Source organism: Balaenoptera borealis (genome assembly GCF_965194805.1).
Source record: "Balaenoptera borealis genome assembly, chromosome: 1".
NCBI lineage: Eukaryota > Metazoa > Chordata > Mammalia > Artiodactyla > Balaenopteridae > Balaenoptera > Balaenoptera borealis.
The window spans coordinates 165,660,987-165,676,030 of record NC_138860.1 but is presented as its reverse complement, the minus strand read 5'-3'; the positions used below and the strand labels follow the sequence as shown (position 1 = coordinate 165,676,030).

Below are 15,044 nucleotides of genomic sequence, written 5' to 3'. Positions count from 1 at the left end.
TGCGGGGGTGGGGGTGGAGCTGCAGCAGCCTGGAGCCGGGAGTGGGCAACGCGGCGTGAGCAGCGGCCCCAGGCTCCCGGAGCATCGCGCTCGGAGAAGACTTCGCCGCTCGGGGCCGCAGCCTGGTGAGCTCAGCCCCCTACAAGCCCTCCCTTACATCCCAGCCGGGGCCACTCCGAGCCGGCGCCTATCGATGCCGACAGACCCCGGGGACCCTATCGCGACTCCATCGCGCCATATCGCGACATCATCGTGCCTTGTCGAGACTCCATTTTGCCACAGCCCTTCTCAATATATAGCTATATCTTTTTAAAAAATTTGCCCTGTCATCTTTGGGGGCTGTCCCATGTCGTGATTTTGCCGTGATCTCTCCGTGACATAACCGCGCCATCGTGAAGTGTGATCTCATCGCCGCCCTGTCGTGACTTCATCAATGTCGTGTTGTGACCTGGCTGCGGCGGGACAGGTGGTGACCGTCAGGAACCCTCCTTCCCTTCTCATCTCCCCATCTCAGCAGCCCCTCTTCGATTATCCGGCTTTTGGAGTCTCCGTTGTCCTGGGAGCTACCCGGGACCCCTTCTTGCTTCTCCAGCCCCTGCCGGCGTCCACAGGCTGGTAGCCGGGCAGGGAGGGTGAGGAGAGGGAGCGCAAGGGGTTAATTCTGCTGCTGCTTCTGCTGCTCTGCTGCTGCAGCTTCTGCCCGAGGGAGGGAAAGGAGAGGAGGCAAGGAGCCTGCGGGGGCGACTGAGAGCCCTGGCTGGAGGGATGGGGTCTCCAGAGGGCCCTCTGAGCTTTCCCTGGTCAGCACCTTGCTTCCCCACTTCTGCTGAAGCTTGTCTCCTGTCTCTCCTGAAGAAGGGAGGGGAAAGGAAACCTAGGATGCCCTTTTCCCTCATGCCAGCCTGAGTCCGGATAATCGAACTTCACCCGTGTATGTCTCCATTCCTGTCTGTCCTCACCACTCCCTCCCTGTACGCCTGGTGGAGGGAAACAACACCTGGCCTCTGGTGCCAGGGAGCAGCTGAGCAGTGGGGCCAGCCCCCTCCCACCCCCAGGAGATTGGTGAGGAGAGCTGTCCAGCTGAGCAGCAGGATACATGGTCCTTCTTTCCCACTTTCTGGAGGTGACCTTGGACCAGGGTCCCTTCTTCATCCCTAAGGACTTGAGGGTCCAGCCCCTTAAAGGGGCTCCCCCAAGGGAGGTCAGTCCTGAGGAGTCCATCCCTCCTGATCCTCCCTTCCCTCTGTGCTAATCCCTCCCTCCCTCCCTCCTCCACTCCCACCCCCACCCCTCCTCTGCAGAGGGATGCTCAGTCCCTCTTGTGTTCACAGTTGGGCAAGGCGGGCATCATGGCCTCGGATTGCGAGCCAGCTCTGAACCAGGCAGAGGGCCGAAACCCCACCCTGGAGCGCTACCTGGGAGCCCTCCGTGAGGCCAAGAATGACAGCGAGCAGTTTGCAGCCCTGCTGCTAGTAAGGAACGGACTGACAGTTGGGAGGTGGGAAGGGCTGGGTGGTTGGGCTCCCTAGGAATGGGGTCAACAAGTCCCCAAGGATATATAGGTGGTGCTAGTAACCCTGGAGGCACCAAAGAAGGCCCAAGGCACCTACCTGTGGACTCATTTTTGCTCCCCTGAGTATGGGAGCAAAGGGGAGAATGGGGGTGAATAAAGCTTGTGGCCCTAGGAGCCTTGGAGGAAGCTGAGTGGGTCTGCTCTCTGGGGCGTCCCAGAGCAGATGGGAGCTGACTCATAGGGTTACAGCAGCAGGTAGTAACTAGTGCAGAATACCTGAGGGCTGGGGATGTTTTTTCTGGAGGTGGAGAGAGTAGCAGGACTGGAAGTGACTGGGAAGGGGTCCTAAGGGATGGCCAGGATGGGTATGTAGGTTGCGGGTGAAGGATCTGGTTCGGGGCTTAGCCCTGGAGGAACCCAAGCTGGGGACAGCAGAACAGGAGCTGCAGTGCTGGGAAGGGGGGGGGGGGGTGAAGGGAGGGAGGAGGGAGTACAGCCTGCTTGTTTGCCATGGCAACAGGGAGAAGGCTCCAGAGTCAAGGGCTCACACTGCAGCAGAGGAGGTGTTTAGGTGAAATGTAAGAGGAAATGTTTTGACAGGCAGAGCAGGGAGACACAAGAGCCATTTCCCCTGAGAAGGTGGCGGGAATGGATCAGAGACTTCTCTGGAGAGAGCAATTAGGGAGGGACCCCAAATCCTTGGAGAATTTTAAACACTGAGTTCTAAGCCTCTTCCAACTCAGGATGTGGGCATCTAGCTTAGACATCAGGAAGAACTTCCCAACTAACCAGGTAATGAAACGGTAGAATGAGTAGTTGAGGAGGACCTGACCTCCCTTCCACAGGGATGACAGATGAGAGATCCCAGAGGTCACACCTGTCTGCCTCTGGGGAGGAGGAAGGAGCTGGATGAAGTGATCTCTGGGAGACCTCCTGACCCCAGAGTGAATCTTGTTATATAACCTAGTCCTGCTAATGGTCAACCCCCAGAGTGCAAGGGACAGTCTTTGCCACCCCTTCCTTTCATCCTGCTGATAGCACATACCTCCCTTAGGTGACCAAGGCAGTCAAAGCAGGTGACATCGATGCCAAAACTAGGCGGCGGATCTTTGATGCTGTCGGCTTCACCTTCCCCAATCGTCTCCTGACTACCAAGGAGGCGCCGGATGGCTGCCCCGACCATGTTCTCCGGGCCTTGGGTGTGGCCCTGCTGGCCTGCTTCTGCAGTGACCCTGAACTAGCCGCCCATCCCCAGGTCCTGAACAAGATCCCCATCCTTAGCACCTTCCTCACAGCCCGGGGGGACCCTGACGATGCTGCCCGCCGTTCCATGATTGATGACACCTACCAGTGCCTGACAGCTGTGGCAGGCACACCTCGTGGGCCCCGACACCTCATTGCCGGTGGCACCGTGTCTGCCCTGTGTCAGGCATACCTGGGGCATGGCTATGGCTTTGACCAGGCCCTGGCACTCCTGGTGGGGCTGTTGGCCGCTGCTGAGACACAGTGCTGGAAAGAGGGGGAGCCTGACCTGCTGGCTGTTTTGCGGGGCCTCAGCGAAGATTTCCAGAAAGCCGAGGATGCCAGTAAGTTTGAGCTCTGCCAGCTGCTGCCCCTCTTTCTGCCCCCAACAACTGTGCCCTCTGAATGCCTCCGGGATCTGCAGGCTGGGCTGGCACGCATCCTGGGCAGCAAGCTGAGCTCCTGGCAGCGCAACCCAGCACTGAAGCTGGCAGCCCGCCTGGCGCACGCCTGCGGCTCCGACTGGATCCCAGCGGGCAACTCCGGGAGCAAGTTCCTGGCCCTGCTGGTGAATCTGGCATGCGTGGAGGTGCGGCTGGCACTGGAGGAGACAGGCACAGAGGTGAAAGAGGATGTGGTGACCGCTTGCTATGCCCTCATGGAGTTGGGGATCCAGGAATGCACCCGCTGTGAGCAGTCACTGCTTAAGGAGCCACAGAAGGTGCAGCTTGTGAGCGTCATGAAGGAGGCCATCGGGGCTGTCATCCACTACCTGCAGCAGGTGAGGGTGCAGTGCCCCACCCGAGGGGGCCCAGTGTGGGAGGGGGAGTCAGAAGGCAAGGGAAAGGGGGAAGTGAAACCCCGAACCTGGGTATATGGGGAGACAGAGAAGACGCACCTACCTACCTACGGAGGGCTGATCCTGCGGCACTCCAGGGAGTAGTGTGTGGCCAAGCCTCCCTCTCCCTCCCTGAGCCTCCACACAAGCACCATACCACACGCCATATGTGCACTCCCATCACAGTACACACACGCGCGCACACAACACAGAAACCTCCTACTCACAACCCTCCCCCCAGTCCACACACACGAAAGTGAAGCAGTCTGTTTTGTTCAGTCTCCAGCATGGCCTTACACACATACACATACAAACTTGTCACAGTACAGGGAAAAGGAGCGGGGCTGCCTGCTTCCTGTCCTCCGTGGAGGGTCTGCCGACTCCATTTGATCACCTGCCCCAACATCCCCTCCTCCCTCCTGCCTGAGAGTCCAGCTCGCCTGTCCTGCAGGGGTTCCCTCAGAACTCCGGCCTCTTTAGTAGCCTGCTCCAGCCGCATACCCCACACACTGTGCCAAGCTCCCATTGTCTCGTTCTTTCTGATTTAGCCCAAAGTGGGGCTTCTCTCCTGGCCTCCCACCCCAGGTCAGAGCCACTGTAGAGGGAGTGTTTTCTTAGCTTTGGACCTGTGGGTCTCCTTCTAGCCTAGAGATGCTTTAGAGGCTGAGTCCCAGCGAGTGCAGGGGCATGTTGTCTAAAGTCCAGTTCCCTCAGCAGGCGTGCCCTGAGGGCCTGCTCTGTGCCAGCCCCCCGTTGAGTGTGTCCCAACCATGCGCTGGCTTCTGGGTACACGGGGCCTGCCTTTGCAGGGCTCACAGGCCAGAATTCCCTTCTACTTGTGTTATTCCTAGACTGGCCGGCGTGCTGGCCAGGCAGGGGAGGTTCTCTGGTCCTGCTCCATCTCAGGGGAGTCCTTTGGCAACAGGTGGGGCCAGAGAAGCAAAAGGAGCCCTTTGTGTTTGCTTCCGTGCGGATCCTGGGTGCCTGGCTGGCCGAAGAAACCTCATCCCTGCGCAAGGAGGTCTGCCAGCTGCTGCCCTTCCTCGTCCGCTATGCCAAGACCCTCTACGAGGAGGCCGAGGAGGCCAATGACCTCTCCCAGCAGGTGGCCACCTTGGCCATCTCCCCCACGACCCCAGGGCCCACCTGGCCAGGGGATGCTCTCCGGTGAGTTTGTAGTTATGGTCTGTTCAGCCAGAATGTGCTAAAGGAGTAACACAGGGATACCTCCTCTCTCCCCAGACGGGGCTGTGCCGGGCTTCCTGACGGGGGCATGAGATTTAGTAGTATTTCTGTTTGTCGGGGGTGGGGTGAGGGGTTGTTCCCTCAGGACACCTGGGCTTCCTAGTCTCACTTGCCAACCCCAGGTTACTCTGTAAACAGAGAACTGCTATTGAGCATCGACTGCCTGCCAGGCATTTTACTGTACCCTTTACCATTTTGATCTCATTTGGTCCACGCAGCAAATCTAGGACAGAAGTCTCATCCACATCTTCAGGATGAGGAAACTGAGACTCCAGGAGGTTAAAGTAACTTGCCCACACTCACAGCCCAAGTTTGAGCCGAGGCCTGTGCAACTCCGAAGCTTGTGCTCTTTCTGCAGTGCCTACAAAGATGTGTTCTCCTTCTCCCCTACTTCCCTTTCTCTTAGATGGGGTGCCCCCCCAAAATGGAATCCTGGTGCCTTCATTTCTCCCCACACACATCTGTCCCTTCTACCCCCCCAGGCTCCTCCTGCCCGGCTGGTGCCACCTGACGGTCGAAGATGGGCCCCGGGAGATCCTGATCAAGGAGGGGGCCCCCTCACTTCTATGCAAGTATTTCCTGCAGCAGTGGGAACTCACATCCCCTGGCCATGACACCTCAGTGCTGCCCGACAGCGTGGAGATCAGCCTGCAGACCTGCTGTCACATCTTCCTCAACCTTGTGGTCACTGCACCGGGGCTGATCAAGTGAGGCCGGGGAGGAATTGGAGGAAGCAGGGGTCCTGCTCAAACTTGCCCCAAATCTCAGTCTCCCACTTTGCTTCCCTGTGCCCATGGGTTCCTATTAGTGTTAGAGTGAAAGGGTCTCAGAATGGAGAGAGAGCCACCCCACACAGGGATTTGGTATATGTGGAAGCCCTCTGGGCATGTATGTCTACCTGCTCCAGCCATAACCCAGTCTCTGCTCCCCAGATGCCACGGATGGGGCCCAAAGTTAACTGTTCACCCTGCTGCCTAATTTCTTGCCAAACCCTGGCCTGGTAAAGCTGGGAGCCCAGCATCCCACGTTTCCGCAGGGCTTGGTCTGGCTCTACTAATCTCCCGCCTCCCATCTTTCGCTCCCTTTCTCCCCAGGCGAGATGCCTGCTTCACTTCTCTAATGAACACCCTGATGGCGTCGCTGCCCGCACTAGTACAGCAGCAGGGGAGGCTGCTTCTGGCTGCCAATGTGGCCACCCTGGGCCTCCTCATGGCCCGGCTCCTTAGCACCTCTCCAGGTAAGCCCTTGGGGACCCAGTCCTAGCAGATGGAAGCAGAAGACCTGAGTGGACCTGCTATGTTCTGGGCATAAGTCATCATTTTCTGGAAATGGTTTTACAGAATTTTCCAGTCAAGGAAATCTCTGAAGTGCACCTCCCTCCCCCGCCCCACCCCACCCCACCCTTCTTCCCCAAATGATAACATTTTCTTCCTTCTGCAGCCTTTTAAGGCAAGGTCTGGTGGGTGTAAGCACAGGCCCGCTCCAAGGCACAGGCATAAGCACCTGGAATCCCCAGCAGCCCAAGGAATCTGAATTCTGTGTTTTCAAGGTGGAGCCGCCCCCTCCGAGGCCTTGAGTCAGAAACATGACTTTTCTCCATTGAGGTTTTTCTGTGCTCGGCACCGCACCCCCCTCGTGACAGGCTTCAGCGCCCCTGTGCACTTACCTTCCCCACCTCCCACCTCACTCTGGCTGCGTGCGGTGGGTAGGGACATCCACTTCAGCCCCCTGCCAGCCCTCTGTGTCTCCCACTTTGGCCGTGGGTGTCTGCTTGGGTCCCTCTGTCCCTGCCTGTTCCCTGTACCCCATCTGTCAGGCTGGAGGAGCTGCACAGATGCCTGGGAACAGGGTGTAATGCGCCTGTACCCTCAGCTGCCTCTCTTCCCTGTGCGGGGGGGCCCCAGTAGGGTACCTGGCAGCTGGAAGGGGAGCACGTCCCAGTAGACCAGGAGCTCCCCCCCCTCCCTCTAGCCCCTGAGCTCCCTCAGATCCAGGCTGCATCTCCACAGCCCCTGAGTAGAGCCACAGTGCTGGTTCACCCACAAATGCCACCAGGTTAGCCTAACAACCTCGGGAAAGCATCTGCAGTGCAGGAGGCGAACCCCTGCAGGCAGGCGAGCCAAGCCTGGACCCCAGCCCATGGTCCCCTCTGGCACCCTCTTCTGGCCTGAGAATCAAATTGCCGCACCCTCCTCAGCCTATGAAGTGCTAGGCCCAGCAGAAGCTCCCGTCACTACTCAGACTACGGGAGGGTCCGACCACGAGTCAGTGTCCCAAGATTATTACATTTCATTCTCACGACAGAGTTCTAAGATTAGCACTATTGGCCCCATTTTACTAGTGAAGAAACAAGACCCAGAAAAGTGAATTAACCAAGGTCACACACTGAAGCCAGAGGTAGGGTTTGAACGCAGGCAGGCTGATTCCAGGCTATGCTTCGGCTCCTGAGTGTGCCCACCAGGAAGGGAAGGGGCTGGTGAGGCAGCCGGTTCATGCCCCCCTCCCTCCTTGCCTTCCAGCTCTTCAGGGAACGCCAGCATCCCGAGGTTTCTTCGCAGCTGCCATCCTCTTCCTGTCGCAGTCCCACGTAGCACGGGCCACACCTGGCTCAGACCAGGCGGTGCTGGCCCTGTCCCCCGACTACGAGGGCATCTGGGCGGATCTACAGGAGCTCTGGTTCCTGGGCATGCAGGCCTTCACAGGCTGTGTGCCCCTGCTGCCCTGGCTGGCCCCCGCCGCCCTGCGCTCCCGCTGGCCACAGGAGCTGCTCCAGCTGCTGGCCAGCGTCAGCCCCAACTCTGTCAAGCCTGAAATGGTAGCCGCCTATCAGGGTGTCCTGGTTGAGTTGGCACGGGCCAACCGGCTGTGCCGGGAGGCCATGAGGCTGCAGGCAGGCGAGGAGACGGCCAGCCACTACCACATGGCCGCCCTGGAGCAATGCCTGGCAGAGCCCTGAGGGGGCATCCACTGGGGACGGAGCCGGGGGCGGGCGGCAAGGGAAGGGGGGAGGAGGCATCTCCCCTGAAGCCCCCAAATTGGACCCTCTCCCCCAACTTCCCCCCCGAACATCCCAGCTTTCTGGCTTTTCCGAGGGTAAGGGCATGGTGCCCATCCTTCAAGGGTAGGGAACTGCGTCACGCCCCCTGGGCCCGCTCAGGGGCAGGGATTGGCTTGGAAATCAGCATGGCTGTCCCCGCCAGGCCGGGGGAGGTTGGAGCAGCCCGCAGGGAGGGGGGCACTAGGTGTCATTGTGCCCGATGTCTGGCTCCCTCGCAGGAGGGAGGCCCCCAGGTGGGACAGGGCTGGCAGGAGCTGGCTGCTTCAGCCCGTGTGCCCTGCCGGCCAGGGCGTGGGCTCCCCTAGACTGGTGCCCCTCTGGACTTCCAGGTCCACGTCCTTTAAATTGGCCACTTGGTTCTTGCACTTGGCCCCCTTGGGCAGAGAGCAGGCTCAGGCCCTTGACATCACAGTTCTTCCTATCAACTTCAGTGACCCAGGGTGTGAACGGCCCCAGCCTTCCAGAGCAACCTGGGGCAGACAGCCCTGGTGGGGGGGGGTCGGGAAACCTCCTTCCGCCTGAGCTTCCTTGAGGGGACCCAGGAGCCCTTGGATCCTGGTCTCTAAGCTTTTGTGTTGTGTTGCAGCAGAGTGACAGTGAGGGTTGGGGAGTTATTTATTTTGCCTGCCCTTATCCCTGCTTGGACACCTGAGCATCTGATCCCTGTCCCCTTGATGCCTTCTGGCCTGGCTGGAGCCAGGAACCGGAGGGATGCTTTCCCAGAATCCGCATGTTTCCCTAGTGACTGCACCCCGTCGCCATCGTGGTGCCTGGCTTTAACTCCCACCCCTGCTTGTGATTCCTCTCTGCAGGGAGACGCGACTGGCGGCTCCAGCAGGGACTACCTTTCTTATGAACCTGATCCCTTGCTTCCCTCTCCCCTTCCCTCCCCCAGTGCGTTCTGTGATCGCCCAGTTCAAAGCTGTGCACATGTGGACACTCAATAAATGTTCATTGGTGACAAGATGGCTCCCGTGTGGTTTGTCCTGCACCTTCTTCCTTCCAGGCCCCAGCAGCTCACAGCACACATGCCCTGCGAAACACACTTCACAAGTGTGATCTCATTCAGAGATGACAAGAATCCAATCCTCCCAAGAATCCAATGAAGCAAGCGTCATCCTGATTCTCCAGGTGAAGAAACTCAAGCAGGGGTAGGTGATTTGTTCAAGGTGTTACAGCCAGTACGTGCCAGAGTCAAGACTCCATGTGGGCCATCCAACTTCTCAGCCCACACCCTTCAGTACCAGATCAGGTGGCAAACTCATATGTTGATGTGGCGAGGCCTCTGCGGGGGCTCTTGTGCTCCTGTGTACAAATGAAGTTCCGCCCCTCCATGTCAGCAGATTGTGGCCAAGTAGCACTGCCACATCCTCCAATGTTTAACAGGAAGTCAGAAATCTTAGTGTTTATGTGAAATCTGATTTTGAATGTTGATATTTTTAATTAACTCAGTACTACCCCAACAGAACATCAGCAGGCCAAACGTGACTTTCAGGCAACCAGCTGTTTACTTCTGTTCTATGCCAAGTGAGAAGGGGAAGGGTCTGAGAGCTTCGGCGGAGACTGGACCCAAGTACCCACTGCCTCACCAGGCCTGAACCAAAGCTGTAAGTCTGGAGCCAGACCAGCCTCTGGCCCACGTTCTGCAGACTCTTCCACCTAGGCCCTCAAGCCTACAAGCATTGGTTGAGCACATCCTAAGTGCCTACCTGTGGTTGGCTATGCATAGACAGGAACATTCATTTATCTATTGGATGTACTGGAAGTCATGTCCTCGGCATGGAGTCCCTGAAATCCCTGAAAAATATGCCTGGTGTGCCAGGCTAATCAGTTTGGATGTGGGGTCATGCTGAGACTGTGGATTTTTGAGCAGGTTGAATGTGATCCATTTGCATTTTAGAAAGATGACTTCGGCTGCAACAGGGATGACTGAGTCAGGGAGCTCGGAGAGGAAGTAGTAAGTCTGAATTGAGCCAGTGGAGGTGAGGGTGGAGAAAGTATAGGTCAGAGTTAGCTAATTGGGCTTGGTGATTAATTGGAAGTGAAGAGGGATAAAGAGGGAAGGATGACTCCCAGGTTCCTGATCTGGGCCAGTGACTGGATAGTGGGGCCATTCACTGTCACAGGGAACACTGAGAGAAAAACACGTTTGTGTAAAATATAAGCTCATTTTGGTAAATGGTGAATGCGTACAGCTTATATCCAGGAGGAAGTCGCTCTCTGCAGTCTGGAGCTCAGAGAGAGGCCTGGGCAAGTGACAGATTTAGGAGTTGTCAGTATAGGGGGTCCTTAAAGTCATGGAAGTGACTGAGATCATCTGGGGAAGTGAAAAGAGAAGAGAAGGGCCCCATAGCCAAAGGCAACTACCCTTGGTCCTTGCTCTCAAAGTACTCTCCCTTGTGCGGTGGGGAGGAAAAACCCTGCATAAAGTCTCAAAATGCAAGGCAGACTGAGCTCTGTACTTTGGTGAGGGATGGTCAGAGAGTTCCCGGCTCTGGAATGGGGAGGGGACTAGGCTAGCAGTGTAAGACCAAGTTTGCTCCTGGTAATTCAGCAGCAAGGGAGAAAGGGGGACCTGAGCTGCAGTTGTGAGATCTAACCACGAGGTGGCGCCTCAGCATCTCCTTGTGCCTGATTTCCCCCACCCTGCAAACAGTCCGGCCCAGAGCAGAAGGTTGTCAAAGGCTGGGAGGAGGTTGGCTGTGTCAACAATAAAGGAGGCCGGCCTGAGTCTTTTCTTAACATAAAGTCCAAATGCAAACTCAGGGCTTCCCTGGTGGCACAGTGGTTAAGAACCCGCCTGCCAATGCAGGGGACACGTGTTCGAGCCCTGGTTCGGGAAGATCCCACTTGCCGCGGAGCAACTAAGCCTGTGCGCCACAACTACTGAGCCTGTGCTCTAGAGCCCGCGAGTCACAACTACTGAGCCCACGTGCCACAACTACTGAGACCCGCGTGCCTAGAGCCCATGCTCTGCAACAAGAGAAGCCACCACAATGAGAAGCCTGTGCACCGCAATGAAGAGTAGCCCCCGCTCACCGCAACTAGAGAAAGCCTGCGCGCAGCAACAAAGACCCAATGCAGCCAAAAATAAAATTAATTAATTAAAAAAAAAAAACCCAAAACAAATGCAAACTCACTTTTTGAAAAGAGAGGGAAAGATTTGAGCCTGGGAGAAGAGCAATAGGGCAAGTATGCCAAATGGGAGCCCATGTATGTTTGAACATGCATGCCTATGTGTCAATATATGTCCTGTGTTCCCATGTGTCCCATAAGTGTCTCTGTGCCCTCTGTGTCCAGCAGTGTCTGCACAGGTACCCCTGTGCACATTCCAGGGCTCCACATGTGTGCATGTGTTCCAGAGAGTGGGCAACCAACAATGCCCACCTCCATGCCTCAGAAAGTGAGGCGCCCCTTGGTCCTGAACAAGAAGGGCAATAGAGTCTGCAACCACAGGACCCGGAAGCTTGAGGAGCCCCCAAAGCAGCAGCAGACCATGCAGAACATCCATCTCCCTAGTAGCCATAAGCAAAATCATTCATTTATCAGGTGACTTCCCCAGATTATACCTGGGTTCTATGTCTAGCTACCCAGGGTCATGTTCACATGGAGGCTTCCAAAAGGATCCCTCAGTAGGCTGAGGGATTCATAAACTCATTCATTCATTCATTTGTCATTTATTTAATAAGCGTTTGCTGAGCACCTGCCATGTACCAAGCCCAGAGCTAGACTAGACATATTTTCTCTTTCTCCTTTCATCTTCTTCTTGTGAACTGGTTCATGAGGCAGGAAAGGAAGATTAGGTTCAGCTGCAAGGAGCCTAAAATGCTGGTTACAGTGTTTAAATTTTTTTTCCCAAAGATGAGCCATGAGGAACCGCAGGAGAGTTTTCAGTCAGGAGGTAACATGGTCCAGTCATTTTTGTGGAAGAAGAGATATGAATGAAAGCAGGAGACCATTTGGGGGTGGGGGGTTGTTGCAGTGGTCTAGACAGTGGTTCTCAGACTTGACTTTGCTTCTGAGCCACCTTACAGGCAATGGCTGGGCCCCACTCCCAGAGTTACTGATTCAGTGGGTCTGGGTGGGGTCCACGAACTGGCAAGTTCTTCTAACAAGTTCCCAGATGTTGTAGGTGATGCTGGTCCAGGGACCACACTTCGAGAACTACTGGTCTATGAGGAAGAGTATGGTAGCTTAAGATGCTGACAGAGGATGGAGAGAGATGTTTAAGGATTAGAAATGACAACACTCTATGAGGATTAGCTTACGGAGGTGAGGGAAAGGACAGAGGCTGGGATGGCTCTTCTTAATTTGAAGGATGGTGGTGCCATTTAACGAACTATAGAACACAGGAGGAGAGGCAGGCTGGGGTTGGTGGTGGGGGCGGAGGAAATGTTGAGCTCAGTTTGGGCCTTGGAAAGTCTCAGATGGCTGCAACAAGGTGTCTGGAGGGAATATCCAGCTGGCAATTGCATCTATGGGTCTGGCTTTTTGGTGAGAGATACAGACTGGAGATAACAAGTTTGGGAGATAACAGCAGACAGGTAGTCATTAAAGTCTTGAGAGGGGATGAACTCACTAGTGAAGAGTGTAGATAGGAAGAAAAGGCAGAAGCTGCAACTCTGGGAATGAATAACTGACCTTAAGGATGTGGGTGAAAAGAGGGGAGATAGAAAAGGAGACTGAGGGACTTCCCTGATGGTCCAGTGGTTGAGAATCCGCCTTCCAATGCAGGGGACGTAGGTTCGATCCCTGGTCGGGGAACTAAGATCCCACATGCTGCGGGGCAACTAAGCCCATGCTCCACAACTATTGAGCCTGCGCGCTCTGGAGCCCACGCCACAACTAGAGAGAAGCCCACGTGCCTCAACGAAGATCCCACATGCCACAACTAAGACCCAAAGCAGCCAAATAAATAAATAAAAATTTTTTTAAAAAAAAGAAAGAAAAGAAGACTGAGAAATGGTCAGATTAGAAAGGAGGAGAAAGAAGCAAGAAGAGGTTGTCTTAAGCTGCAGGGAAGTAGGGTGAGGAAACCCAAGGAAGTCACTGGGCAGGCAGCTCTTCCTGTCATTCTGGCCTTCCCAAGCTTACTGGAGAGAGCAGGAGAGCCCCAGAGCTAGGCACAGGCATCATCAACCTCGCTGCTCCTGGATGTCTCCCAAAGGGGTCCACCGACCTGCATGCATTCACTGTCACACATACACCAGTCCTGGAGCCTGATGTCTAATGTCCTGTGGCTGAAGTTGAGGGTCAGGGGAAGAGGGGGTCTCACCATTGACTCACATATCCACACATATAGACACACACACACACACACACACACACAACACACAAACATACTCTTGACCTCTGATCTGTCCTAGGCACGAGGTTGCAGAGCTGCCCAATTTTGCTTCGTTTACCACCCTAGCTGGTGGTTCCACCTTCTGGAAAGTTCTTAGTGATGAAAACTTGCCTGCTTCTAGCCTCCTCATTCCCTCAAAGCCTCCCAGGCTGAGATGACCCAGACCTGAGCTCTGCACCTGCCGTGTGCCTTCTGGGATGCCCTCCTCAAGTCTCCTCCACATACCTCCCATGGGTTAATGGTGTCACCTCTATCTCCCTTTCTCCTCTAATTTAGCTCAATATTTTTACCTTTACTTTCTCATCTTCCACTTCATTAGAAAGGGGCCTAAGAAAACATCTCGTCCTCTCTTCCTTCCCATACCTTTTTTTTTTAAATAATTAAAAAAAAAATTTTGGCCATGCCGCATGGCGTGTGGGATCTTAGTTCCCTGGCCAGTGATTGAACCCACGCCCCTTGCATTGGAAGCACACAGTCTTAACCACTGGACCGCCAGGGAAGTCCCCCTCCCATACTTTTTTTTTTTAAATGAGGATCTTGAATCAGATGCGTATGTTTGATTTATTTATTTATTTATTTATTTTGGCTGTGTTGGGTCTTCGTTTCTGTGCGAGGGCTTTCTCTAGTTGTGGCAAGCGGGGGCCACTCTTCATCGCGGTGCGCGGGCCTCTCACTATCGCGGCCTCTCTTGTTGCGGAGCACAGGCTCTAGACGCGCAGGCTCAGTAGTTGTGGCTCACGGGCCTAGTTGCTCTGCAGCATGTGGGATCTTCCCAGGCCAGGGCTCGAACCCGTGTCCCCTGCATTAGCAGGCAGATTCTCAACCACTGCGCCACCAGGGAAGCGCCCCTTCCCATACTTTTTTATTGTTATTGTTGAAGTTGCAGAAACTGAGGTCAGAGAGGAAAAAGGTCTTGCCCAGAATCACACAGTCCATCGGAGTCAGGACTAAATTCTAGGCACCTGAGTCTAAGGCAATATAGAATAGTAATTCTGAACCCAGAAAGAGGCTAGAGGCAGACTACCCCAGCTCTGCCACTTAACTAGCACCTTGACCTTGGGAAAGTCATGTCACCTCTCTGTGTCTCACTTTTCTCAACTGAGAATGAGGGTGATAAGGGTTTCTATCTCATAGGGCTGTTGTGAGAGTTAAATAACTCAATACTCATCAAGTACTTAGCACAGAGTCTGGCACACTCTGTAATGTTTGCTGTGATTATTTCTACTCTGCCCTGGTCTGAGCCTCTTCCTTTTTTTAATTTTAATTTTTATTACTTTTTTTTAGCACCTTCCATCTGCTTTCTTAATTCCCATTCCCCTTAGCATTCCTCTCATTTCCCTTTCTGTAATCCTTGTCCCTGTTCCTTAGGAAGGGAGGGTTGGGTTTTGAAGGAAAGATAGAGTGACTGCAGGAAGTGGAACATGCTTGAGAGCCAGCCAGTGCCTGCCATGGTAACACACAAACACACAGCCTGTGCATATTAGTGTGATGATAGCACACGGTTCACATGATGTCAGTTACACACAGCTTCACTCAACATCCTCTGGGTATAGACCAGCCCACACTCAGTCAGTCCAGGCCCTCATGGCTTCAGAAATATCTTGAGCCCTTCTCAGGTGGAACTCATGATGCCCAACCCCAGTGTCAGGCAACTCTCTGTCGGGCCAGTTTGTGTCTCCAACTTCCTCAGACCTTGGCTTGGCAGTGGGAGTTACCAGCTGGGGGAAGCCTGAGTGAAGTAAGCACCCTCAGAGGGGCTTTGATCCAGAAACGTGCAGAGAGGCTGTGATGGCCCCCAACT

General features: G+C 55.1%; 2 protein-coding genes across 11 annotated transcripts in view; one reads left to right on the top strand and one right to left on the bottom strand.

The window, feature by feature from the left end:
- KIAA0319L (KIAA0319 like) overlaps window positions 1–15,044 on the bottom strand; it is a 123,833-nt gene that overhangs the window by 107,662 nt on the left and 1,127 nt on the right. The gene's annotated exons all lie outside the window — the stretch shown is intronic.
- On the top strand, window positions 2–8,860 carry NCDN (neurochondrin). 6 transcript variants are annotated; one of them, XM_082363160.1, is made up of 8 exons: window positions 31–125; window positions 399–466; window positions 1,332–1,472; window positions 2,568–3,536; window positions 4,519–4,760; window positions 5,321–5,545; window positions 5,933–6,075; window positions 7,358–8,860. In XM_082363160.1, exons 2-8 carry the CDS (start codon window positions 434–436, stop codon window positions 7,792–7,794), a joined length of 2,190 nt encoding a protein of 729 aa, XP_082219286.1. In that variant the 5' UTR covers window positions 31–125; window positions 399–433; the 3' UTR covers window positions 7,795–8,860. The 6 variants fall into 6 exon arrangements, with proteins under 6 accessions (XP_082219287.1, XP_082219288.1, XP_082219285.1 ...); XM_082363161.1 differs by lacking the exon at window positions 399–466 and having other exon boundaries at window positions 2–125; XM_082363162.1 differs by lacking the exon at window positions 399–466 and having other exon boundaries at window positions 22–125; window positions 1,302–1,472.

Bases quoted from the DNA above. Each gene is read 5' to 3' on its own strand.
- NCDN (XM_082363159.1), top strand. From the start codon at position 434: ATGTCGTGTTGTGACCTGGCTGCGGCGGGACAG. The intron at 467-1,331 runs GTGGTGACCGTC...TTGTGTTCACAG, and splicing joins ACCTGGCTGCGGCGGGACAG to TTGGGCAAGGCGGGCATCAT. The intron at 6,076-7,357 runs GTAAGCCCTTGG...CTTGCCTTCCAG, and splicing joins GCTCCTTAGCACCTCTCCAG to CTCTTCAGGGAACGCCAGCA.